Source organism: Atractosteus spatula, chromosome 7 (genome assembly GCF_055471065.1).
Source record: "Atractosteus spatula isolate fAtrSpa1 chromosome 7, fAtrSpa1.hap1, whole genome shotgun sequence".
Taxonomy (NCBI): domain Eukaryota; kingdom Metazoa; phylum Chordata; class Actinopteri; order Semionotiformes; family Lepisosteidae; genus Atractosteus; species Atractosteus spatula.
In genome coordinates this window covers 4,989,380-5,016,903 of record NC_142712.1, presented here as the reverse complement: position 1 = coordinate 5,016,903, position 27,524 = coordinate 4,989,380, and the positions used below count along the sequence as shown (strand labels likewise).

General features: G+C 50.4%; 1 protein-coding gene across 3 annotated transcripts in view; it reads left to right on the top strand.

Annotated features, from left to right (window-relative positions):
* The window catches only part of sh3kbp1 (SH3-domain kinase binding protein 1), a 74,025-nt gene that overhangs the window by 8,566 nt on the left and 37,935 nt on the right, over positions 1–27,524 (top strand). For all 3 annotated transcript variants that reach the window (XM_088920253.1, XM_088920255.1, XM_088920254.1), the window contains exon 2: positions 6,404–6,561. In XM_088920253.1, coding sequence (XP_088776379.1) covers positions 6,404–6,561 — 158 coding nt within the window. The remainder of the gene's footprint in view (positions 1–6,403; positions 6,562–27,524) is intronic.

The window sequence follows — 27,524 nt, the reverse complement described above, 5'->3', positions numbered from 1 at the left end:
CTGCTCCCTCACTCACTTTGCTTTAATCTTGCTTCACCAAACCCACAACTAGTGCAGATATTCGCTGTGCATGCAGGCGTTTAGAGCCGGAGACGCTCAGGAGACGGAGGTGACCTCACCCTGGCTCCCCTGCGCCAGTGCAGGCTGAACTGCGTGACCTTCACTCGCACCACGAAGGGAAGAGAAAGACACCCTTTTGATCATGGCAAACACAATGAAACTACGCTGCCCCCAGCTGTAAATGTCTTTACATACGGGACTGTCCGAGAGTACTTCGGTGGCGTTCGGTAATGCTTTGGTACCTGTGAAATAAAGACACTCCGGTACGTCTCTGCTGTCTCTGGGAGGTGTTTGTGGAGAGCGAGCTGTGCTCCCCAGCGGTGAAGGGCTTTGGCAGTGCGGTGCAGGCGGGCTGAGAAATGTCACACCGTCGCACACAGCTCCTCGACTGACAGCTCCAGTTCAGCTGCCAGCTTCTCCACCGTTACTTCTTTTTTTACATTTCCTCTTTTCTCAGTTCTGTGCCTGTCCCCGAGGTGATAGAAGCATAGTATTGACGCTTCACCCCCCCCCCCCCCCCCCAAGTCTTTGCTGTTCCTGGTTCATAAGTATTGGAGCTGCGCGCCCCTCTCTCGGCTCCTCAGCGGGGGTGATGGGGCGGCCATTCCCGCTGCAGTCTGTTTCCGTCAGTGAGAGCAGCAGGAGGGGAGCGCGGTCAGACCTGTTGGCGTCTTTTTTTCCCCTCTCGTGTTGGTGTTTCTGTGAAGTTGAGAGATGGTGGCATCGCGACTGTGCAGATTCAGAACGCACTTGCTGTGGGCTTCAGGCACCCGATTCGACCCCGTGTTGTGTGGCGGGAGACTGCTCCTTGAGCAGCAGGCGTTTATGCGTCGGTGTCATTCAGATGCTGAACTTGTTACAAAGGTTTAGAAATCCTGGTTACAGTTGTTCAATTACAACACAATCCCCCCTCACGCCTTAAAATGTAAATATAAATATGATAAATGTAATGTTATATATTCAATATTTGTATGTAATTTGCTGTGATGTATTGATGGCTTGTCCAGGACCCATTTCGTGAGTCTCCTCAGCTTAGCAGTGTTCACGGTGTGAAGAACTTTGATCGAAAATCTGTCTGGAACCAATAAATAGCAGGAATTTAAAAAAGGGTATATGATGGAGATTTTTATTTTTTAATATCCAGTTCTGCCCAGGAGTTACTTTTTGAGTGAAGCTACTGTTACTGTTTGAAATAATTAAACTCCCCTCACAAGCTTTCCGGAGTTTCTTGTAAACCGACATATAAACTATAGCAGGAACTACATACTCTGTAGAAGAATCTACATTGTGCTACAAGACGCAGAAGTGATTTACTGGTATTTCAGCTTACATTGCCCCTTCAGTATTGAACTGTACCTTCCAGCAGCTCTGCAGTAGAAGTAGAGACATACAGTACAGTAAACCTCATTGTGCTGCAGCCTAATTCTGCCTCATGACATTACTAAGGAGAGATCCATGTGCCTAAAACCTTCAGACACAAAAGCAATAGAGATGATTGATCCACAGCAATTAACATCATTTCATTATTGTGTCAATAAATAACACTTAAGATGGGCTTTTCTCATTAGGCAGGAATAAATGAGCATGATGCATTTTAGCTGGCACATCAGTACAGACAGCATCCCATGTAAACCCAGGTCCTGTTGTAGAGTTTCCCCAGTAGGCATGATCTGTATGTTCAGGTGGGGAGCAGTTTGTTTGTCTGAGAGAGTTTGAAATCCTGCTAGGAAAAAAACAAAACAATTAGAAATTCAAGAGGTGACCCTGTGACTGTGTCTTAATTGGTTTTTAAATTGTTTTTCATTTCCCCATTATTTTCTCTGCTTCTGCTCCATTACCAAAGCTGGCGGTGGGGGCGCTTGGCCTGTGGCCTGCTGCACTGGGCTGCAGGGAGCCTGCCCGGCGGCGGTAATTGATACTGAAATGGGCACCTAGTCCTCATTCATGAACGTTTGCTGCCGGCCAGTTCAGGCCCGAGTTTTTCCACGACGTCTCATTACCACTGAGCTTACGTGAGCCGACTTAATTATTAGAGAATGAGCCTAACACGACTCATTTTTGGTTTAATGTCGGCTGCTGAGTGGCTGAGCCGGATTTACTGTGGGGCAGCAGAGCTGTCGAATTTGGGAGCGAGGAGATCTCACCCCGCCGTTGGAGCCCCGTCAGTACTGCCTTGTCCACAGTCTGCGATGTGAGGCTGGGGTTAGGGCATGTTCAGCTGATGTGTATAATAAAAAGCCGATCTCCTAGACGATCTGCCCAGACTGAGCCACCGGTACTGTCAGAGGGTCATAATTACTCTTAATTATCCCCTGGGAAGCCGCTCAGCTCAGCACCGTAAGTGCACTCGCAGCATTTCTGTTCTCAGAAGTGATGATGCTGCAGAGAGACCTCATCGGATCGGCCTGCCCCACGGCGAGGTGAGGGTTTTTATTCATAGTGAGGACCCCCGGAGGACGCCAGACCCCCGTTAGGTTTGGAGGGGTCGCACGTGTGACCCCAGCACGGCCGTACTGCAGCGCTGAAGGGCGCGCTCGCTGTCCCGTATTACCCCCGCTTCCTTGTGGCTCATGGTTAACCCTTCCCCTTTCCCTTCAGCAAAATCCAGTCGACCGGACGGCCGCAGCTCGTCCAGCGCATTCCTTCTCCGGGAAGGTGCCGTAGCGAGAGTCCCCACACGGGCCCAGTCGCTGTTCTCGCGTAAATCTACACCCAGCCGCGTCTGCATTGTACCGGGGGAAATTAAAAAAAAACACCGCTGAAGCTTCTCTTTCCAGCCGTTTTTCTTCGCTCCGGTTTCCCTGATTTGCCGGCGAACTGCTTAATTTCATCATCCTGCGTGGGATGTGCGGGTAAATGTATTTTTTTTTTATGATTCAGAAATCGCGCTGCTGTGTTAAATGGCAGCGGTGAGCCGTCGAAGAGAGAGAGATTCCTCATGGGGGCAGTTACAGACGATCACCCCGGTTCCCTCGTTCCCTCGTGTCTTCCTGAAAGCAAGATCAAAGCGCTAAGAAGGGCCTGTGATGATGCCGGAGCCCCAGTCAGTCAGTCAGTCAGTCAGGGCTGATTCTCCGGACCGCTCAAGCACACGGGGGGGCCACACCAGCCATTCCTGGAGAGGAATTCGGATGGATGAGTGTCGGACTCCCGATGCACTGCAGTTTGAGCCATTTCACGTTTTACCGAGTGCTGGGTTTTTGTACAAGAGCCAGCAGCCAGCCTCGCTGTACTTTTTCTCTTTTTTTTTCTACCTTATTATGAATATGTTTCCACACATTTACGACCAGAACTATTTATATGGTTTTCGGATGATCTTGGAGGGTCTTATATCCTTATAATGCTCTTATCAGTGTCAAACACTTGACGAAAATGAGATTACAAAACGCCTTCTGGTTACACAAACTTTCTTTTGGTGTTTCATTCTGTCCCTGTGGTTTTAGGATTTGCATCTAAAGTTTATTTAGAGGTGCTGGTGTCTAGCTATTAGTACAGCAGGCGTGATTCTGGACTGGTGTGATGTCATCATTACCGTACATCTTTACTTCTGCTTCGGGGATGATAATCTGTTTTTTGTGCTCTAGGCCTGAATGATTTTACTGTTTCTCCTTTTTGTGATGATGGGTAGAGATAATAATGAATAATGGTCCGTGAGACTCCTGAAATTAAATCCGTGGCTAGCATTAAATTAATGTAGGGCTTATAACTGACGACTGACAAATAAGCAGCGTGGGTTCATTTTAGAGAAATTAATTTCAGTTCTCTGAAATGGAGCGGTTCCTGTTTCGGTGCACAGAGGCCGTGCGGCTCGCTGGTTTGAAGCAGGTAGTTTTCGGTCATTTGAGCCCGATCCCGCTGAGGGGTGAACTCTCGAGCTTCCCCTTTTGTATTTCACCTGCGCGACGCCGAGGGAGATCTCGGCTCTCTTTCCCTTCCTCTACACCCGTGCCTTGCGGCCGAAGCCTCGTTAGCGCCTTCTGGTTTTGGACCGGCGGGCTGCCGCCGGTTGCGAGGTTGTCGGCAGTCCCGGGTCGGGGAGGGGCCGCTAGATCTCTGGGAGGCAGTCGGGTGTTTTCCGCTCCACAGGCACCTCTGGAAACAGGTCTTCCCTGAGGTTCCTGCTAAGGCGTTTGTGACTGGTGCGCAGCTCATCATGCCAAACGATTAGTTAGTATCGCTGTAAACGCACACGACTTCAGCTGCCTATATCTAGCCTTGAAACTTGTCTTTTTTTAGCCACGTTTATCTTCTCAGCGAAATGCGGCCAGAAGGAAGCTGAAATTTGTTTCCTTTGGTCTAGTGTGGGCCTGTGGGTGTTAAAGGGCTCGGCTGGGTTACTTTCTGGCCCTGTGAAGCCCTCCAGGAGGCACGTGGAGGTCCCACTGCGCGGTCCTCACCTCTCTCTCGCCGCTTCACGCACCCCCCCCCCAGTTTCTTCCTCCGCAACAGCGCCCCCTCTCGGCCTGCCGGGGGAGTCAGCCTTCGGGAAACCTGGTAGGGACGTCGCCGCCCAAGTAACAAAGCCGATGTGTGAGTGAATAAGTTTTTTTTTTTTAAAGACACGCGGGGCTTGGACGTCTAGTTTTGTGTTCAGCTGCATTTCTAGATGTTTTCTGATCCCGTATAAAGAACTTGACTTTTCTCACGGTTTAAAAACAGTTTTTTTTTTTATTTCTTGGGTCATTTATTTTGCAGGATGTTCTGCTTCTCGGTTCGGATCTATATGAACCTTCCGTCTTCCCGACAGGTGTACCAGCAGGGCTGACCTCTGAGCGATTCCCGGCACTTTTGCTACAATCCAGCCTTGGGTTTTGACTCCCTCTTCTTAAAGAGGTTGGCAGGGAGCTGTGCACTACAGGCGCTGGGGAGAATTCTTGTAAAATGCTCAGATGCAGCAGAAATGAAATGTGCTCCCTTGGCCCTGAGCCAGAGGCGTCCACAGAGCAAAGCCTTCTTCTGCTCCGTCCTGTTCCAAGGCCCAGTTTGTCATAGTTATTCTTAAAACGGAATAACTGTGATGTCAAAGCAGCAGAGCCAGAAGGCTGTGTGAGCTGCAGAAGCAGAACCGAGCCCCGGTCCTTCCTGCATTCATCCCACCCCTCTGCCTATCAGTCTGGCTATTGATTAGTCTGTGTCAGTCTCCCTGTCTCATCCATCTGCGCCTGTCAGCTGGCTGAGTTATGTATGCGTGCCCTTAACTGAGGTTTCAGGGCACAGCGGAGCTGGGTCTGTGCAGCTGTGGAAAGGTTAGGAGGAAGATGTAGAAAAATTGACCTGAAATATTGAAGTAGTTTGACACTGCTCTTCCTTTACTTCTTTTCATTTTTTAGTCTGAAAGGGCAGGGTTCTCTTCAACTTGGTGTTTGTTTCCTATTTATTATTGTTTGCAATACAATACGCATTTCTGGTTTCTCCTTTTGTTTTTTTTAACACGTTTTGCGTACTTTTTTAGCTGTGTGTCCAGCGCCCTTTACAGGAAAACCGAGTCCTTTCTTTCCTTGTGATGTTAAAGTATGGGCTTATTATCCACACCTGTGCAACTAATCATCAGCTCTTTCGCGCTGGACAGCGCCCTAGCAGCAAAGCCCAAGAATGGCTGGAGAAGGCCATTCCATGTTTGGTGGTTAATCGGCTCATTGAACTTGTGGTCTCATCCAGCTGTTCCTTGAAAAAGGTCTGTCCTTCCCGTGCAGCGACACGGCTGTGCGGCTGGTTCCACACTCCCACAACTCTTAGAGTAAAAAGTGCACTTTCGTGTCGTTTCCTCTGGTGCTTCCTGGTTCGTGTTTCACGTGGGTTCCAAAGTCTGGGAAGCTGACCTTGTGATAGTTTCTGAAAAACCCAAATAAAAAGAAAGCAGTTTACAAATAGACCTGTGTCTTTGTTGACACATCATTTTTGTAGTCTGTACAATGTGGGGACGTTAGGACACTCGCCCTGTGTTGCTGGTTACGTTAAAACAAGCACATCCGTACAAACACAACAAGAAAACATCCTCCTACATGTAGCATAAAATACATTTCACAAGGTTTAAAAAAAAATGGTCAGGTGTCCAGTGGATTATATGTGTTAAAATTGTTTCTTTAATATTGACAGAATAAGATGTTAAAATTGTACAATGCGCTAGTATGAGATTGTAACTTAATTACAATATTAAGGCTTTCTAATGATCCAGAGAAGAGTAGCCAGTAGCATTCTGGGACTTTAAGAGAATGGCCTCCACTGACAGGTAGAAGGAACTGAATCTCTTTAGTCTTGAACAACGACTACAAGGGGGCCAGGCTGGGCGCCCTAGTGATTCTCGCTGACTTCTCTCTCTCTCTCTCTCTGCCTCTCTCTTCAGTGGAAGCTATAGTGGAGTTTGACTACAAAGCTCAGCACGATGACGAGCTGACCATCGCTGTGGGCGACATCATCTCCAACATCAGGAAGGATGACGGAGGTTGGTGGGAAGGCGAGATCAGTGGCAGGAGGGGGCTCTTTCCGGACAACTTCGTCAGGGTGAGTGCGACGCTCTCTGAGAAACCGTCTGCCACTCCAGTTCTGTGCCTCCATCCCAGGTTTTTTTTCCTGCTGTAGGTCCTGTGCCTCTGAAAACTTCAGGCGTTGGCAATTGCAGGCCTTGATTTGCTTTTTAGAACATTTCTACTCTATTACCTTCAGTTTTTCCAGCTGATATATCCCGAATACATCCTGCTACTTGGCTGTGGCATTCTTCTCCCAAGATCAGAGGAGAAAGGGTGTCGTTTTCTTCCATCAGCCCGGTCTGGCTTCCAGAAGAGTAATCTGTGGAGTCAGGAGGATCATGGATGCAGGCTGTGACGAGGCGATGGTCTTCGTGGGCCAGCAAGGCTTTGTGAAATGTCATGTAAAACCCGTTCCAGTATGTGATCGTGGCTGTCTGTGCATTGTTACAATCGAGTGGAGGCCAAGTGGGCCCATCTTGCATGTTCCGTTGCTCGTGGGCCAGCAGGGCCAGGATCTCATCCAGCTCTGTCTTTCAGATCCCCGAGAACTGACTTCAGCGGCACGCCCGAAGGCGCTCCCAGTTCACTACGTCTCTTGCCAGTCCTGTCACGTTGTATGGAGAAAAAGATCCTTTTACAGCGGTGCTTAAATATAGCCTTTTTGTCGTGGTCTTTGCGTTCTCTGCCCTGTCGCTGTTAAATGCATTTGCAGACTGAGGTTGTAGGGGGAAGTGTGGGGTTTAGTTCACAGCAAGCCTGCTGTGCTCCCTGGAGCTAATCGTTGATACAAATTTGGCAGGTTTGCCGACAGTGCTGCCTGAAGTCTGGAGGTAATTAGAATTGCAGTTAAATACAGCTAGGACTCTACAGATGGCAATGGCAGAGAAGGCCTCTCTTCAGTGTGTGCAGATGTGTTTTGCTGAACTAAAGTTGCAGATCTCAGGAAGCTGTGGTGAACAAGGCTGTTTTTTTTGCTCAGCAGCCTTAGTGGTATTAAGTAAACAAAGCCCTAGAAGGGCAGGACCAATGTTTTTGAACTCCCAGCACAGCAAAACAGACCCAATCTATGTGCTTTCTGTGGTGGGGGGGTGGGGGGTGTAACTTTGGTTTCAATACAGTTTGGGGGTGGCAGCGCCCCCGAAAAGCTGCAAAACAAGAGAAGGATGTCGGCCGAAACTCACGTCGAGCACAAAAATACGAGTTTTGTTGTCAAGGCCATGCTGACTGTTCACGTTCTGGGTTGAAAAAGTGCAGGACCCTTTCCGGTTACTGGTGCTCTGATCTCGTGAGCAGTGCCTGCAGCCTGCAGGCCTGAAATTACGTTGCACGATTTCATCCGAGCCCACACAGTTCCTGCCGAAATACCCAAGGCCCCAGATTTACCAGCTGGATGTGTGACGAGTTTGTCACCCCCCCACGGTGGTTTGTGAGCACCGTACCCACTGCTTGTGTCACTAAGCGCAGATTTGCAGTAGAGGTGGTGGGTACGTGTGGCGTTTTCGGGGCGATTTGAATGTTTTTGGGGAGATGAGTCTGCGTCTGAGCAAAGAACCGGCCCACGGCTTTGCTAAGCCACTGGGGGGTCTCTTTACGTCTCCCAGGCCAGCGCCTGGGCTGTCTTTGCCTGAATGTGAATCAGCCCTGCAGCGGGTGAGTGGATCTGAGGGGAGAGCAGAAAGCAAGTGTGCTGCTCTCTCTGTGTGAAACTGAGGACTCTTCTGACTCGTGTTTGTGTCTGATCTCTTGGTTCGCCGAAAATCGTTGCTGGAGGGGCTCGGGGTTTCCTATGGGGAGTGCTGTCCAACTGAGTGTCTGAGATTTCCGTGGAATGGGCAGCCAGCGATTGGTCTTGCAGTTTTGCAGTCAAAAACCCAATCCCAGGTTTTTAGATTTTGCCTAGAATGTCAAAGGAAGGGTCTAAATTTACTGCAGTAAAGATCACATATCAGAACTTTTCTTTCCACTACACTGTTTTGCTTATAGTGGTTCTGTAGTTTTTTTTTACTTGCAAGGCTGATGGCATACGACCAAATGTTTCATTATCTCTTGAACCCACTTCTCTGCCCATGAGCTGTAGTGTCTGGGGTTTATTTTAAATGCAAGCAAATTGTACTGTGTACAGAGCAAGGAAGCAGTGTTTCTTGCCGTGGAGCGTAAAAGGATTTAGCTCCGTTAAACTGGCTTTCTTGAGGGAGTTGCTTACTCAAACCTGTTGCCCACATTGCTAAATCGCTGCAGTTTCTCTTTAAATTAATGTCTGTTTACTGCGTCTTCTAAGAAGTGATTAGAGTTTACTGCCGCCAGTCTGAAAGCACCTCTTTCTACTCTGCCCTGCTTCTGCAGTCCTGCCGTGGAAAATAATCATTTCATTTTTAAATGACATAAGGGCTGTCTTCCAGGAATAGCTGAAGCAGCTGTCTTTCCAGAGATAGGGCAGATTTAACAGGCTTTTGCAGGAAACTTGCTACTAAATCTTCTGGCTACTGCAGCCTGTTTAGTTACTCAGTGTTCCCGGATTACTGCAGATAAAGAGATTTGGAATATCTTTAGTTATAAAGGGCAGGTTTGCAGCATCGCTGTTGTGTTTGTAGCGTGTTGGGTGACTGATGAAACAGGAAGTGTGAGGTCTCGTCGCATTCATTATCTTTATTGCCATAAACTACAGTCTCTGACCGAAATGGGGTTATTGTTGATTTTTTTAAATCTGATCTCTGCTATTAAACATCCCTCTTTCGTCCCTGCCGCTTTGCATATACTGTAATGCCCAATCCAAATTCTCCCCTCACAGCCTGAGATTACAACAGCAAGCAGGACGAGACCTGGGGGGCACCCCACCTCCCCCCAAACATCTCTCCGTTAGCAGGGCTCGGCTTGGTCGGCCTCCCCCTGGTCCCGTGCGGCCCCTTGGTGATCCTGCGTCATCAGCCGGAATCACGGGTTTGAAAAGGCTTTCTTGGAGCCTAGCAATTACTCCTTAACTACAACGTCTGGCAGCAGGATGGTAATTGGAAGGGATGACTGTGTTCATACAGCGGGGGAAAGACCTGCTGCAGTGCGTTGGAGAGCAGTGGCCTGCCCAGGGCCTGTCCTGTCTGAAGACCGATGCGCTTAGCCACCGAGGTGCAGTCTGGGAGCAAGAGACCTGAGTGCTGGTTGGGCGATTTCGCCGCCGATCTCCCCGACTGCACGTACAGATGACTCTCCCAGCCTCCAGCACTCGGGCCAGGACAGATGGGTCTTGAAAGTCTTGTACAAAATCGGATGTCTATCATTTAGGGAGATGGGGGAGAAACTAGACTCGCCGGACACGAGCTAAAAGAGCAACCGTAAAATGACCCAGCAAAGTGAAAAAACGTCCCAGACGCATGACCGGACAGGAGCAGCCGGATGGTCCAGAAACTGAGGAGTTGCGCAGTACAGCAAAGAGGGGAACAACAACAGAGAAATGAGTGAGACAGGTCGTCCTGCTGTGGCCATGAACACCAGCTCTCTGTCGGCAGCTGCCTGCTGCTCAGACTCTATTATTCCTGCTTGACAAAGCGTCTGGAATCAGCAGTGTCTGAGGCCACAGTGCTGCAGCGTTTCTCCACCTCCAGTAGCTGAGAGCTGGAATAAAGGGTAAATAAGTTCAATCACGCATAGAAGTACTTCGTTTTTTTTTGTAATTAAGCACACGCCGACCCCCTGAGCTTTGTAGTTCTTTTTTTCTTCTCCGGCTCTAAGGGGAGAGCTGTGGTTTGAACTCTCCGGGGCCCGTTTCAGATCTGAGCTTTCCTCTCGCTGCTCGCTGCCAAGTACTGCTCAGTTTGGGCCGTGGACCAACTGAACGTCTGCCAGCACTGTTAGTTACCAGTAGCCCTGCTCTTAAGAACGTCAGAAATGTTACAAGCAAGAAGAGGCCCAGTCTCGTTTTTTTTGGTAGAACGGCCAACTGCATTTTTTTTAATGATTGACTTACCTGCTTTGCAATTGCCAGTGGTTTTCTTTCTAAGACACCTGGCTCATCCGTAGCACCATCTTTAATGTTTATTGCCTTCCAAGCCGGGGTCTGGAAACATTAGTTTAGGAATTTTTTTTTAATTTACTTTGGCTTGACCTTAAAAAAAAAAACTTTTTTGTGACCCAGCTCCTCCAGGAACTGGAAACGTTTTGAGAATAAAAGTCGGGAGTTCTGTTCTCCCCCTCGGAACGTGGATGTGCAGGCTGCCGGTGTACTGATTTCTCCTTGGGAATCCTGCGGAGGCTCTCTTAATGATCTTTCTGTGTTGTGATGACTCCACCCACTTGTATTTCCAGACGCTCGGAGGCTCAGCGCCCGCAGGCCTCAGGCTGCACAGAGCCCGCGCCACTGCAGGCTGGTATCTGTGACTGCAGGCGAGGCTGTCCCTCACCACAGATCCACACTGGAGCTCCAGAGGACAGACTGAAACACAAACCGCCCTTGAGTTGTGCTCCATTGCAAGTTCCACTCCTTCTCTGCAGTAGTGTTAGTTCCTTAATCTCAAGAAGAAATCCAGAGACTTTAAAACAAAAAACAAAAACAAGAAGGAGCTTTAGTGCTTCATATGTAGGAGGGAGCCCATTTCATCCACCACTGAAGTGCAGCACCTCCTGGGTGACGCGTGGCAGCCGGTCTGTGCGCAGCAGATCAGGCAGGGAAGGGAGAAATTCACCAGCTGAATTGAGGGCGAAATTGAGTTAGGCCAGACTGTAGAAACCCAGAGAGAGGTTTAGCCAGCACGTCGGGTTTAACACTCCTATATTTGTGAACTGTGACAAGAGTCTTGGGATCAATTTGCTGTGAACTACCGAACAAGCTACTATCAACAGGCCGAAATGCCCTCCTTCCGTTTGTAACAGATTATTTAGAAAATTTTAATAACCCTGGCAGTCAGACTCCTAAGACTCATCCTATGGACGGCACCTGCTACAACCCCATACTGGTGCACTGGTTTGGAAAGAGCGCCCCCTGCTGGTCTGCCAACATCCTTTGATGCAGCAGCCTGGTCTTCCTTTCCCGACCAGGGTGGGCCATGGGTGGGAACACCACGGTGGAGAAAAGACTGAGAGGGGATAACCTCTGATGTACTCTGTGCAATGGCAAGGAGTACTCCTCCACTTCTAACAGTCTTATAGGTAATAAAATAATCCCATGCCTTTAAATAATTTCACGGATATACTGTTTCCATCTTCAGTACATAACGTATAGGCTGTATATTCATTTTCCACTCCAGTGTCATAAGTCTTGCTAGATTTATGCCTAGTGTGAGATTAAAAGATGCTTTCAGGGAAATGGGGAGCAATTTTTGTTTTCCAGAAAACAAAGATTTGAAAAGCACTTTGGACGTGTTTTGTCATCCTTTCAGTTTTCTTACTTGCATTCTCAGTCTCCTAACACCGCTGGGTAACCTGGTTCGAACGAGTATTGGATGTATTTGCAGGGACAATTGGAGCAAAAAAAAAAAGACATCTGGCCACCAAGATAAAGGAGCATGGTCGGACAAGCACCCTGGCCTTGAGCGTCACGTAGGGCCTGATGCAGATGATCATGCTGCAGGCTGATATTTATTTTGCAGACACGGCAGCACTGGGCAGTTCCTCAATACTCCACATGATGCTTTCATTGAATCCCTTCGCAGTCAGACCCGTTGGCTCCGGACAGGGCACTTGAGGCATGCTTTGAAGAGAGAACTGAGGGCTTCACAGATGACTGATGAGGCTGCATTATTGGGACACTCAGTTCTGGGTTCTGAGCGAAAGACTGCAAAACGACAGCCAGAAGCCTGAGTAATGTCCTGTGTGAAAACACAGTTCTATGTATAAATATATACTCTGAGAGTGACAAAAAGGAGGAAAGAGAAGTACAGACTTAATGGCATTGGAGGAAGCTACCCTTGCAGTGTCTTGGCGTGCCGGAGGTTGCACAGTGCCCGTCACTGGGGTGCGGTGCTGGCCGAGGTGGGCACGGCCCTTCAGCAGAGACGAGGGTCTTTCCCTTCTGGTTCTTCAGACAGGGCTGTCGATTCGCACTCATCGTCGTTTTCGTTTCTTTTCAGCTCAAAGCTGCGATACAGTGCGCAAAACCCACCGAGGAAGAAAATTGGACTTTCGGATCATGGCGGGAAAAGTCAGCTGCTACGGCAGACTGAGCATTTTTCTTGGCCTCTGGTGGCTGGGTTCTTCTGAATGAGTGCAGAGTCGGACGAGGGGGTGTGAAGAGATGAGCGGCCTGATTTTTTTTTTCCTTTCATCATCCAGTGAAGGATTGACTCCCTCGGGCACGGTGTTTGGGCATGGGTCTCGTTAAATGAGTTGGCTCCATTTCAAGAGCGAGGGTCTGTTATTGTAAGAGTGGCACTTATCTCCACTCTGCTGTCTCCGATGTCTGGTTTCATCAGCAGGCTGGCCTTCCTTCCCCGTTGTAATTTATGAAGCTGACACTTGGGCTTTCAGCTGAGCGTAGGTAGGCGATTTCTTGGCCCTTCTTGGCATTTTTGTTTCTCCGCAGCCCAGCAGCCGTACTCTTGTCTGGCTGGAAGATGTGCTCAGGCTCTGGCCTGACAGCTCCCACTGCTGCCGCCAGCTGGCCGGCCTCTCGCGAGACAGACCGGGAGCTCCAGGCAGATCAGGGCGGCTCCTGCACTCTCTTGGAGAGGAAGGATACTGCGCTGTACTGGAACCCACTGGGCGCTGGGCTGTTAAAACCAGGAGCCCCTGGCCCGGCTCCCACTTTGCAGAAGTGCTGTTCCTGGCGCCTTGCAGAAATGCAGCCACAGGCTGGGTCTGTGCCAGCAAAGCCCCCACACCCCCTCAGCGAGCACATTGGACTGCGGCGGCAGTGTTGCGACTCAGCCCGCAGCCTGTCCAGTGACGTCTGTTTGCAAGCATCTGCACGATGCTCGCGCTAGCTGGTGCACGCTACTCGATAAGCAGCAGATTCACAGTTATGATGTACAGAACAGTATGTGTTATTTTGTGAACCTTTCAGTGCTGAAAACCGGTTCCAGTGAAATGCTGAGGTCTACCCTGAAATGGTGGTGTTTTTGCAATGAGCAGCAGAAAGAGGAAGTGGACCGGCTATGTGATATGGACCGCCTGCAGAGTGCCAGGAGGGCAGTAGTGTCTCCCCTTCTGTGTTCCTTGTTCCTGTACCTGCTGAAGCTAATGGTGGTTATTACAAACCTTGAATTCAGGCCAGTCTGAGTGGGGTCAGTCTGGTGTGGTGCCGGAAGCAGAGAGAGTCCTTGGCTCTTTCAGACAGGCAGGGCAGGAATGTGATTCATTTGGGACATTTAGAGTGCTGTTTGGCGTCGCTCAGTTCCAGGCTTGAGCACCACTAAAATATAAATAAGCTTTTCAAGGTGCTGTGGACTTAATGCGAACACCACGCAAGGCTTAGGCGCTGAGACGGGCTGTCAGCCTGCCTAGCACCTCTCCGGTGATCCGGGGATATCGGCCCTGAGCCTGGAGTCAGACCCGCCAGCCTCCAGCCTTTCAGCTGCTCTCCTGCCAGCTGGCGGGGCTGAGCTCCGAGCGCCACCCAGGAACAGCTGGTCCATGGGCATTCCAGCGATGCCAGGCGTGTGATCCGGGGCGATTCCGGAGCCCTTCCAGGCTGCAGGGGTGGGAGGGATTTCGCCTGGTCTCCGCGCTGGGCTGCAGTATCCGATGTGAGGCAAGCGTGTTTAAGGGAGTCGAGCCCTCAGCAAACGCAGTGAGATGATGGGGAAAAACAGGAACCTCCACCATGTCCATGATTTCCCCCGCCTATGACCTTCAAGACTAACAGGATCGATTAGCGTCGGACAAACCAAACACAAAGAGTTCTTCTGATGGCAGCTGTCAGAAGCTCGGGTAATACAGAGAATATTGGCATAGACCAGCGGTTCTCAAGCTTTGCTGCAGCCTGCACCCCCTTAGTCCTCAAAACATGTTCTCGCACCTCTAATTAAAAATCGTTTACGTCATTTGTTTTTGATGATTTCCCCATCTAAGAAAAATCTGGCCTCCAGAAAGGACATCTCACAGCCAGCAGACAGGTTAGCAACCAGCGGCACAGGTGAACCAATGTAGTTTTTCTATCCATCTTATTTTCCCCCAAACCGTCTCTCTGCAGTGTTAAGAATTGCTTCTTTTCCGTCATGAACTCTTTTTGTCGTCTCACAGTATTATCTGTTTAGATTCCTTAGTGTTGTGTTGGTAATGCCAGGAATCCCTAGTTTTTTCTCTTAAACAATGGCTGGTTCAGGTTTCCTGCAGGCTGTGTGGGTTTGCAAGTGCTGTGTGTGGCTCCGCTATCTCACCAGGGCAGGACCTTGTCAGTACAGTCAGGTCAGTGCCGGCCAGACGGGTTACACAGATGCAAGAGGCTGTTCTAGACTGAAGTTGAGAGAGGAAATAGAAGAAGCCCTGTGGTATATGGTGTAGGCAGGGGGTCCAGACTTTGAAGATGAGATGTTTTCAGCTTCTCAACAGGATTTTAATTTTATGCAGTTTGTAATAACCAGTTCACTGGTGTGAGCTTCCCAGAGGCAATATTGAAACACAAATGCATTTAGAATTAAGTATTGAAGTAACAGGCATGCCACAAGAATAAAAATAATAATGCACAGATGGGACATTATGAGATCCCTACATGCATTATGTATAAGATTTAGGCTTCAGACAAGTTTGGTGACCTTTCCTCCTGGGGAACTGAAAGTATTTAAAGAGATGGGGGCTGTCCAGGGAAGGGCAGCTCTCCATGCATTAAAGAGCTCGATTTCGGTTGCACAGCTTTGCAGGAAAGCTCCAGTAAGGATGCAAGGATGGAGGAAGATGGGAGACGGAAGACATCAGGCTGCAGGGCAGTTTGAGCCGTTGTCGGATCTGGCAGCCTGCTGTAGTGTTGGTATTGGCTGTGCCTGTGGCCTTGCCTTGCACCCGGGTCTGCACGGACAGATGTTAATGTGGGTACCGTCACTGGCTTTTCAGCTTCAAATCTGCGGGCTGCCAGCATCTGCTGCTTCTACTGCCCGACCTCACACAGCCGTGTCATGGGCGTCTTCATTCCAGCCCTGGATGTCTTGCCCGTTTTCGGTGTGGATGTTTTTCTCTCTATGCGCAGCAGCTACAGTGTGCCCCCAGAGGACTGGGCTCCTGAACCTTAGTTTCTCCTCTGTCGAGCATGCCTGTGTGTTTTTTTTCCCCCTCTTTCCTTCACCCCTGCACTTCCCAGCGAGTCCTTGAGAGAGAGAGAGAGCGTGTCTGCTTGACGGAGAGCCCGCAATCCCGGGACCGTGTTCTTGTCCAGCGGTCCACCGGTCAGCCCACCGCATCGGGCTGTGGGGGTCACTGCCCTCCCTGCTGGGGCTCCTGGCCGAATCCAGCAGCTGCGCAGCCACAGCACACCGGACGTCAGCAGAGCCCCTGGGTCTTGGTAATCACAGCGCAGGGCTGTGTTGGCAATGTTCTTCATGCTGTGAAACCTCTGTTAGCTGTCTTTTCTTTCACCACACACAATAACAGTGCTCTGCTGCCATGGAGCCTCTTTAAATACTTGAACAGTGCTGGCTAACCACTCCTTGTGCTGGCTCTGGTGTCACTTTCATCCCTGCGCCCCTTCATCAGCTAAAATGACATTTCAGGGGGCGGCGAGTGAGAGCTGGTGAAGTGCGCGATCACCGTGCCTCTGCAACACCGCTTCCTCCAGCGGAAAATCCTGGAAGCGGACGCCAGATGTGCAAGTGTTTTCTGAGAAATTGATCAAACTGCTTTATTTTAAGCTTTTGACGTAGGCGGAGTGCTAAACTTTTTTTTTTTTAAAAAGCGTGCTCTTGCTTTCACCGGTGAACTTCCTCTCTCCACTGGCTTTTGCGTGTAAAATTAGACTGCGGTCTTCACTGTCATGCTGGAGAGACGGGCCAGTGCCATCTGTTCCCTAGAACCCTTCGGTCATCGCTCTGCGTTCCCATCTTACTGTCACTCTGTTTCCCTGGAAACCACAGTTCCTGGAGTCACCTGGATTAGTATTCTCTCAGTACGATAATTGTCCTGAGAATTCTCAAGTATCGGTGTTCCCCCTCCTGCTTTGAACACGGAGGCATTTTGTGAATTGTCGTATTTAATGTGCTGTTGGCATCAACAGCCATTTATTCAGTACTGCTGTAACTGTTGCAGTGGCCAGATCAATACAGTGTTGCTACTTAATATGGATTTCTTAAGAGATACTGTGCTTCATAATTGTGACAGTACTTGTGGATAAAATGCATCGAAGAGGGTGAGCCATTTTAATTGTGATTTCCCCCCCCCGCCATTCTCGTTGCTCTGTCAGATCACAAGATGTGTATCTCCTGGTATGCTCTAAGGAGAAAGATACTTCAGTGGAACTTGTCATTTTTTGAAGGACAATCATTGTTAATTCTTTTCTTCCACAGTCACAGGATGCTGTTGCAGGACTTTTGGAAATACAATAAAGCCAGTGGCCTAAATGCAGCCCGGTACAGCCTTACTTGTCTCAGACTGCATTCCTGCAGTGGCTTGTTGATAGCAACAGACCAGCCTTTCCCCTTTTGTAAACAAAACAGTGCACACTTTCACACACAGAGATCTCCTCATTCTGCTTTTGAACAGCTCTCCCTGCTTTAAATGGGTCAATGAAGGAGTATCATTGACACGAATCGGGCTGGAATGAAAAGGAAATGAAAGCGAAGTAATGCAGGGTGAGAAAGCTTTCATGTCTGTGCAGAAACCAAATCTGCTTTGTACTTCACTGGTGCCTGATGACTGCGGGCTGAAACCCGCTCCTCTCTGGTGGGAGGCAGGAGGGTGGCTTGTTCTCTGATCGAAAGCGACGCTCGTCTGTCGTCTCTGGACGAGAGTCAGATAACGACTGTGTTACATCTCGGGGATTATACAGGCTCTGCCCTGGCCTGATCCAAGACAAACGCGGTGCCCGGAAACAAGGAGCAGATCACTCACTATGGAGATGAGTGCCTTAGGACTGAGCCCCTTCCACCCACAGTCTCCGGAGTACCAGTAACTCTTTCAGCACAGCTCAGAGCAAGAGCCCTCTCCCATCTGTGGACTTGCCTACTTTACTAATTCATCTAAAGAGTTGAGCGAACACACAGTAAATACGTGGTCCGAAGGGCATGATCCTTTCCTGGCTGAAGGTTTTGCAGTGCAGGTGGGGAGTGAAGTGCTGTACGAGTGACAGATTCCCAGAGAGTACATGGAGCGGGTTGGGACGCGAGGAGAGAGTCGTGGGCAGCGGGAATCAGTTGTGCTGTTGAAGCAGATCCACTGGGATCCTTCAAGACACGACTGGGTTAGATTCTCAGATCAGTGAGCTTCTCATCACCTTACAAGTGAAATGGGCAGAATCGCCTGCCGTTCATAACCTTTCGTATGGATTTTCCTTTTTCTTTGTGAGAAGGCGCGGCCGCAGGTCTGATTGGTGTGGACTGCAGTCTCTTGTGAATCCTTTTTCTTCACTGTTAGCAGGCAACAGTGAATTTCAGCTTTGAGCAGACGGTTTGGACTCCAGGCTGCTGCCACACACACCAGTGTCAGTGGTTCTGTTTCGCCTCGCTGTGCATTGGGAATCGCTCATCGGTTTTTAACAAGATTTTAATCAGCTCTGCCTTTGCATTGCAACTTAGCCTTAGCCCATCTCTCCGTCTCCTTCCTGGAGGAGGGTAGCACACTCTGCTTAGCGTTCTGTATCAGGATGCGATGATGGACCTGCGTTGCCATGACAAACTGACTTGTGTTGCCACGGCGAATGGACCTGTGTTGCCATGACGGCTTGTTCGCACACATGTGCAGGGATCCAGCTAACATCCCCCACATGCACACACACACACACACACACACACACACATTTATTTTCCTGTCCTTGTGGGGTTCCTATGTCACTTTCCATTGATTCCTCATCAGTTTTCATTTGGTTTATTCCATACAGCACTGAAATGATACTTAGTCCTGTCTCATTTAGGTGGAATTAGTAGGCCCAAGCTAATAGTTTAAGTACTATCAGATTTGAAAGAAGATGCCGTTTGGTTTATTTTAAAAGGGTAATTTACACTGAAACGTACCCACTTTATCAGCCTGGTTGGAGCCCCTGTGTTAGTGGGGATGTTGCATTTCTGCACTGGCCTGAGACTCCCTGCCAAGCAGGAGACCACTCTCGCAGAGCACCGCCGCTGCCCGATGAAGTCTCTAGCTTCTTCATCTGGTTTAGACGTGGATTATAATACCCTACTAGCTGGATCTTCCCTAATCTGCATGGTGCACATGGCGTGATAAGCTGTTGTTGTCTACCCCCGGCACTATCCTGTGCGCTGATAATGTTCCGAGATGTGTCAGATCTTTTAAAATAGCAAATCTGCTTACGGTCGAAACAGACGTCTGTTCTCTGCGCACTTTGTGCTTCCAGCGCCAGATTTCCTCTTGCATCCTGCAGACTCGTGTCCCTGAGTCTAATCCTGCTGTGGTGTCAGAGGGCACTGCTGGGTGCCTGCCTTTCCAGGCCTGTGGGCAGGCTTGCCAAGTTACAGGGGTAGGCAGGAGGGTTTCGTAGCCAGGGGAAGGGGGGGTGACTGTAGTTACTCTCTTCAGTAAGGCGCTGCCAGAGGATGCTGTAAAGTGTAAAGGTCACAGCTGTGGTGGAGAGGGAGGCGGGTAAGAAGAAGGTGTTCTCCCAGATGTGCGACAGCTGCGTGAGTAGAAGGGCAAAGAACGTCCAGTGGAGCAGAAAGATCTGAGCTGGGCGCCATGCCAGTTGCTCGTGCCTGCTGGGCCCATGTGTGGCGGTACGGACCGCGGGGCCGTGGGCCACCGGGGGAGGCAGAGCGGAGCTGAGCTGCAAAGCGCAGGACTGCCAGCTGAGGGCGCTCCGAGGGCTTGGTGGTGCCCGGCGGAGGGGAGCAGAGTTCGCCCACCCTAGGGAGAGAGAGAAGGGCGGGGGGATTCCCAGTCTGGAGAGCAGCTGCGCAGTCGGCCTCCACGAATGCCCTCGCTGGCCCCTCGCTCTCGTTTTCCACTCCTCTCCTGCCCTCTGCCGGCAGAAACACGGAGTGTGCCCCGTGATTTTGTGGGGCAAAGTCGAGGGGGAGGGGGGAGCCTTCTGTGCCAAAACCCCTGCTGCTGCCTGGGGGGGGGGGTCTCCGTGCACAACTGCTTGGCACGAGATCGTTTGAGTTAAGAAAAAAACGTCAAAGACCCGGTGTCTGCAGGGTGCCATTCATCCCTCTATTCCGGGCTTGTGAGGATTCCCCACGTGCTCCAGGGGCCTGCTTGGAGAGAGCCATTACGTGATTCGTCCTCGTTCCACAGGCTGCCTGTACACCTGCGCTAGAGATCGGCCCCGTCCGCAGGCTGCTCTCTGGTGGGTGGTCATGTCCCCTGGGGGGGGTCAGGCCTAGGTGCGCGCGTGACTCGCATTTAACATCTCTCAAGGAGCTGAGCACTAACTGGGCTCGAGAGGAGCAGAGGGGTCTGGGTGTGTCTGGTGTGACCATCCAGCCCTTGTGTGTCCTGATAGGTGGTGGTGGGGGGTTGTTAGTACTGTGGCCTCCCGAGACCACCTCCACGCAGGCGGATCAGGCACAGCCCACGAGCTTCCCCCCGAGAGACAGCAGGCCCTGGGGGCCCCTCTCTTTCTCCCTTTCTCAGTGCGCTTGTCTCTACAGGTGCTTCCTGAGGAAGGCCTCCTGATTTTAATCTCTGGGTTGCTCTTTCTGTAGACCCTGGGCTTGTGGTGTTCTAAAACGGAGCATGCCTTGCTCCTGTCGTTTTCTTTCTTTACCCCAGAAGCATGCTTTTTGTTTTTGCAGGCGGTAGCACCCCAGGTTTCTAGCCTGACTTCTTTTTTTTTTTAAACTTCTAAATGCAAGTCTAACTCCCCTTTGGGTTGCTTAGAAAGAAAATGATAACCTAACCTCAGTGGCATTGTAGGTCACTACTTTCACATGGGCTCAGCTCTGAGAGGGTTATGGGTGGGGCTCACAGCTCTTCGGCAGTAATCGCACCGAGGGACCTTGATGACTGTGAGTAAAGGCAGGACGATACAGTGGCGGAGACAGGGCCCTGTGCATTCATGCTGCTGTAACACTGTGCAGCCAGCGCCGCTCCTGCCACCGGTAGCTTGTGACTAATTCATCCTGCAGTGTTATGCAACACAATGTGATATGTCACAGAGAGACCACAGCACAGCAACTAGGATAAAATTAAATATTGCTCAAAATAATTACACAACACAGCATTTTCTCAACACTGGAGTGGGCACAACACATTCCTAGATTGCGAGGAGGGGGCATGCTGGTGTTTGTTTGGTCAGGATTTCAGCCAGTCCAGGTTATTGCTGTAGGAAGGTCCTGTTTGGCCAGGTCGCCCTTCGGTTTCCATCAGCTGTTGGTGGCTGTAGAAGGAACTATATATATATTATATAGGGGGAGCAAAGGGGTGGTTTTGATCATTATGGCAGCATCCTTTGCCTGCTTGATCCTTATTTCAGGAATGCCCTGGTAAATCATCCCAAAGGGCCACCACCCTTTGAATTTGTTCTCCCTCTGCTTGGTCCTGTGGCCCTTTGCTTTTGAGCCTCTGTTTCTGCAGCTTCCAAGACGCCTGTAGCGAGGAAGAGCAGCAACACTGAGGTCACGGGGCCCTGCGGGCAGTGTGGTCATTGCGGACAGCCTGCAGCCTGCCTCTGGCACAGTCCTGTCCTGCAGGGACGGGCTGACCGCGCTCTTGGCAGAGGTGGGGAGCCGGGCCCCGTCGCGGACTCAGAATGGCTTATTTTTTAGGTTGTCGGGTTTTCCTTCACGCTGATGTCTCGCATGCCTGGCAGCTCCCCGTGTGGTACAGGGCAGCTCTTCAGCGGGCACCTCCCAGAAACTGCACCACAGAAAGTCGTGGGAGGAGACTCCACCGTTATGGCCCCCGTGGCCTCTGGGTCACAAACCACAGCTGGGGTCGTGCTTCTCGAGCTCTTCATTGTCGAAACATCTGGACTCGGTCCAGGCAGTGGTACACTCCTTACAGAGAGCAGAAACCCTGAAGATAACAGCTCATTGTATGATGGCTTCCAAAGAGAGTACCCCACTGCAGTCTGGGCTTGGATTAATCGGGTGTTTTGTTTGAAACAGAAACAAAAAGAGTCAGTGATATTTTGTCCTGCATAGATGCCTGTTGGTTTATTGGCTTTGCTTTTACACGTTTTACCGCATGCAGTTGCTCTCTACGGCACTTGCAGGATTATCATCACAATACAGAATGATCTGTACTGTATAAATAGATCTCCTGTTTAAATTCTCTCTTTTTTTTAAAATGCATCGACACCGAATCGCAATATCGTAGCTTGTCAGGGACTGTTCAGCTTACAGACCTATAAAAAGGTTCAGGAATATACGGCAGACGTGAAGAGTGGCCACGGAGCAGTGTTTTCCTGCTGCTTTTTGCAGGACTATCATTTCCTTTCTGGTCGGGAAGCGGTGAAAAAAGCTCACTCTTTCGCAGGCTGTTCATTTATTTCCTGCTGGTGTTTTTTAAAAAAAAAATAGTCGACCCCTCTTGCTTTCTTTAACGAATAAAATCCTTGCAGGCGGTGCAGGCGGGGGCTCCCTCCAGCTCAGGGCTCCTGTAATTCTCCAGTCGCCCCAGGCAGGCGGTTGCTTGCTGCCTCGCTCACGTGGTGCACGTCTCCAATTCAGGATCTTTCTGCGCCAACTGCAGTCATTAGGGCTCGCTTGTGCATGCCCCCGTGTGGGCCAGAGCCTGGTAGATGTTAAGGGGGAGTGAGAGCCGTCGGCATTTCTGTGCACAAAGAGTCGCAGGGGTGTGGAACAGCCTGCCCACCTGACACCTGGATGAAGAGCAGTTCTCTGGCAGCGCCTGAATGAGATTCTCGGGGCAATGACCTGGACGCCCCCAGTCGAGCATTGCTCTGTCAGCAGTGTGGGTCTCTGCTATGTGTAGGACAGTGGTGACGTGGGTGTACTGCTGACGAGACTGATAAAGTGCAGAAAAGAACGACGACTGATAATTATATATGTTGCTGCGTCTTTATTTATATGTACAGTATCTTGATGTTGGTAGCCCGAGAGCGGTGTTTAACCCATGGGTTTCAATTGCAGTTGTGAATGCTGGTGGTTGCCTGTGAACAGTTTGATAACCAGCTCTGGGTCAGCTGCTGGCGTCAAAGCAATTTAGGTCCTTTCTTTAGACGGCGTGTCTGAAAGAACAGGAGCGCACGGGGCTAATTCTGCGATGTTGCAGTATGATAATGAAGTGAGCCGCTTGCTTAGAGCTGACTAACCAGGCTTCGGAAATAGTTCTGTAGATTCGCTGTCCTGTTCAGGGCTCTGGCCCCCTCACACAGCTTTGGATAGCCCTCGTTCTTCACAGAGGGTGACTGAGCACGGTGGAAGAGCTCTGGGCTGTTTTGCTGTCTTTGTACTGGGGGTACCGGGAAAGAGTCGCTGAAAACTGGGTCCAGTCCACAGTGGGGGCAGCTCTTGAGTCTTTACTGTTATTTTCACGCCAGTCTGTAGCTTTTTAGCAGCAGAACCAAGCTAATTATAGCATGGAGAAGAATGGCAGAGGCGTAGTCACGTTGGTGATGGTGCTGAGGAAAGCACGAGGCTGGCCGTGGAAATGTCTGGTGCGAGCCGTGGGGGAGTGGGGTTCGAGCAGCAGAGCTACCCCTCTTCCCCGCGGCAAGGTTTCAGCAGGCCCACGATTCGCCACGACCGCTCTCTGCTGAGCCTCGGTGTCGGAGGTGAGCCACAGGGGGGCGTTGTGGGGCACCAGTGAATTGATGGGTTTGCAGGGAACCCTCCCACAAACCTTTCTTTGCATCGGCAGGTCTCGTGCACTGGGTTTCGGGTGTAGGTGCTGATTTTGGTGATGTTACCCCTCGCGGTCACTTCTCAAGCTGGGGTGGGGGTGGGGGTGGGGGTGGGGGGGCCCGTCGTGCCCAGCAGGGCGTTTCCCGAACCGGGTTTCCAGCCCGTTTTATAAGGGGGGTCTCCTCTCGGCTTCATCCTCCGGCGAAGTGGCTTCTGCGAGGGCCGCCGAGGTGGACCCTGTGGACCACACCTCCGATGGAGACGCGCTCTGTCGGGTGACTGCACTCACGGCAGCTGTGAGTTTCTGTGCCGCTCTGCTCCGGTGCTCTACGTGGCCCCCCCCCCCAGCAGGAAAACCAGCTTGTTCTGCCCTCTTCCATTTTCGGCAGCTGTGTAGAAGATATGAAATATTCATCCAGGGGAGTGTTTCGCGTGCCGAAGCCTTAATGGGCTGGCGTGTGATCCGGTCTGGGCTGATCCCTCTGCTGCTTGTCTGCCTGAGTCGTGGCTCTTCCCCAGCACTCCCAGCTCACTGCCGAGGCCCGACTCCTTCCTTTTCTTTAACATCCCTTTTCCGTCTCTCCGCTGGTGTACGCTGCTGGAGCTGCAGCGCTGGGGTGACGGGGGGGGGGGGGGGGCACCTCATTTCATGTACGGGCACGAACGCAGCGCGAGTCGGGGCTCTGCGGGGGTGCAGGCTGCGTCGCTCAGATTTTCCATGTGCGAGGCGTCCCTCTGTTCCCCCAGTGAACAAGCTGGCGTTGAGGACCAAGCTGGGGTCTTGTCAGCGTAGTGGGTGGCTAGAAAAGTCTGTGCATTTGCCTGTCAAATCAGGCTTCATTAAGGAGCTGCTGGGGGTTACAGCGTGTTAATGAGTGTGCGAAGAGCATGGGGGCAGCCTGCGTTCTTCCTTTAATATAATTTCTCGGCATTTTGAATGTCATTCCGTGAGCGAGGGCTTTAAGTGATGCACAGCACATTGCCTTCCTCTGCTGCTAATATTCCTGAACCCAGGAGGCCGCTCCTTGCTTTAGCAGCAATTAAGCTCGATTCCTGCTCATCCTGATGTGCCTCTCCCCTCTCCCCTCTCCCTCGGTGCACGCAGGCCTGCCAGTCATGTGGAAAGAGACAGCTAGTTCAGTCCGGAGAGACCCAGGCTGTCGACGCCTGTTAATAGCTCCCATTAGCCTCTGCAGGACTGAGCTCCCTTGGTGTGCGACAGCCCCTGCAGTCAGTGTCTTCGGTCCCGCGTCTCTCCGATGTTTCACAGCAGCATTCCTCTTTCTTTTGGTCAAATCCTAGTCCAGGGTGCATTGGCTGTCCTTCAGGGGCACCGCAAGGAGCGGAGCCCTTCAGGATTCAGACTTTCACAGGCCGGCCAGCTGTTGGAGGGCTGGGAGCAGCTGGAGGGCCGGCGGAGGCCTCGCTTGTGATGTGGCTGTGGCCCCTCGATCCCCGAAGGCTCACCACAGGTGGACTGTGTGTATTTCTCAGGGAGGGGTGGGTGGAATGCACCTTTAGACTCTGCGATGCCGTTGCCATGGGAACTGTGTTCCATGTCACCCACCAGGGTTGGCTTGGCAACTAGCCCTGGAACGCTTATTCTGCGGAGACGGGCCCCAGGCTGGGTTAGGGCAAGCTCTGCTATTCCTGTTCTGATTGGAGGATTTTGTTGCACACTCTACCTGCGTTTGTGTGTAAAAGAAAGAAAAACACCTTTTTGTTCGGCTGAAGTGTATTGTCTTTCATGCGTTACATTTGATCTCAGCTGGGGACGTCTGCAGTTCTACATTCAACAGCGTGTTTTTTGTTTTTGTGGTTTCTTCAGAGGAAATGTTTACTGATCCTTCTGCCCCTCTGGGTACCGTTGACTTATTTTTCTGTGAGTTTTTAATTGGACTGCTTCACCAAGCCTGTCCAGACCACCAGAACTGAGTCTCGGTGACTGGCCTTCTCGTCATGCAGGACCTTATTATACTGTGTCGACAGTTAGTGGAAAGAAAGACGCTGTCACTGCGCATTGTGGTGTTTTTATGTGACGTTTTCTGTGGGTTTTTTTTAAGCGGTTTGTAGCTTTTCCTTTGCAGTGAGTGAGTCAGCACAGCTTATTTTAAGTAGCCCTTCATTTATGGACAAGCTATTAATTTATTTCTTATGCCTGTGAAAGTCTTCATCTCTGATGCAAAGATCGCTCCTCTTTTCAGGAGCAGGCAAGCTGCCCATCAGGCTGGTGTTATCCTGGCCTGGGGAGAGTGTTTTACCGGCAGAGTGAGCCCCTGTCCTGCATGCGTGTGCACCCATCGGCCTGGTGCAGACGAGGGCCCTGGTGCTCCTGTGAAGCCGCTGAAGTGTGGTCTCTTTCTGAACTGTACGTGTTCACAGAAAGTTCATTAGACCTTGATTCCCACCTCACACACCTCAGCCTCCTTACAAGTCCTCAGCAGTTAAGCAGAGGCCCATATGTACAGTATAATACTGTCCTTCGTGGTAAATGCATAAAGCACTGAAGTACATAAAAACTGGGCATCAGAACAGTTTTAGAGAAACTACATGAAGGATTTTGCACAGAAAAGTAAAGAGCTCGTTTCAAGCCATATCGTGTTCACAGTGCTGGAAACTATTCTTCACCTGCCCTCCATACATTCCAGTACTCAGATTTTATATACAATATATATTATTAACAGGGTTTATATATCGGGAACATCTGTGAAGCGGTGAGGGTTTGATAGACTATTATCATTCTTGCGTGTCGAGGGTTTGCGATTCTTCAGATAATGAATCAGGTGAAATCCAATCCAACGCTGTACTTGAAACCAGTTGGAAGAACAATCCTGTTTATTATCCTGTCACGCTGTCTGATTTGGCAGAACTAAATCATGGTGCCCCGGAGCTACCATTTTGCTGGGAGCATTTCTGTGTCCTATATCGCTGTTCGGCTTGTAATGATGGAAAGGAGTCCTGGTGTGTGCAGACACAGTCATTCACCTGCAGTGTGGAAAGGTTTAAAGATGGAATCTCTGTTCAAATGAGACTGAAAACCTGTATCAATGCACATGTTGCCACTTTAAACCTCTCAATAGTGAGAGCATGAAACGATGGACCAATTTTTCAATGACGAATCTTTCTTTTCCAGTAATGGCTAGTCTGCTGTAAACCCATGCCTGAGGGAGCAATTTCATACCTACTGTAGCAGATGCTACAGTGGAATAGCATAGATTTAAGGCACCACAGTAATTGGACTGAAGGAGAAGTACATAACGTGCCAATTTATTTTTCTGTTTTTCCCCTTTTCAATTTGTGTGTCTTTCTCACAGTTGCAGTCTAAACCACTCGTTCTTTGCAGTGCAACCACTGGAGGTAATCACAGTCTTTTGTAAGTCAGGTATTTCCTTTGTCATAGTGTTCTCAAACATTGACAGGAGTCTAGCATGTTATCTCCGTGCTCATGGGTAGCATTCCACTTGTGATGTCAGTCCAGTTCTCCTGTCGCAGATTTGATTTGGGTCGTGACATGACCCTCAAAAACCCTCTGTCGGAGCAGGGCAAGGACCAGTTTGGTCTGATTTTGCTTCATTTCCTAATGCAGTAACCAAAAGCACTGACTACCAGGCCGGTACTTGTACTTTCTGTGCCTGGGGAATGATCAGACACATGAGGAGAGGCCGGTGTAGACGTGCTTCCTGCCGAAGTGCCCTGCTTGGCGCTGCCCTGTGTGTGTCGGCTTGGCACAGCATGCCTTTACTGGAAGGCCGCAATGACGGTTACTGACGGAGGGAATTCACCTCAAATTGGAAGAGTGCTGCCAGGTTTGGTTAGGCTTAATCAGTGCTGAAGAGCAAAGTGCTTTTGCCTGGCGGGAGATGAGATGGCCATTCACGTTTGTTTTCAGGTCTTATTTGCGAGTCCTGACCGGAACTCCTTTTTTAAAATCCATATATCGGTTTGCACTGGAATGTGTGGTACGGTGGCACAGTGGTTGTCATTGCTGCCTTGCAGCACTGGGGCCCAGGGTCCACCCCAGAGCTCCTGGGGCGTGCGGCCTGTCTGTGTGGAGTTTGCATGTTCGCACGAGTTTCCTCCCGCAGTCCAAAAACGAACCGGTAGGCTAATTAGGGTTTTTGGGGAAAAAAAAAAAACCTGGCCCTGGTGTGAGTGTGTGCGTGTT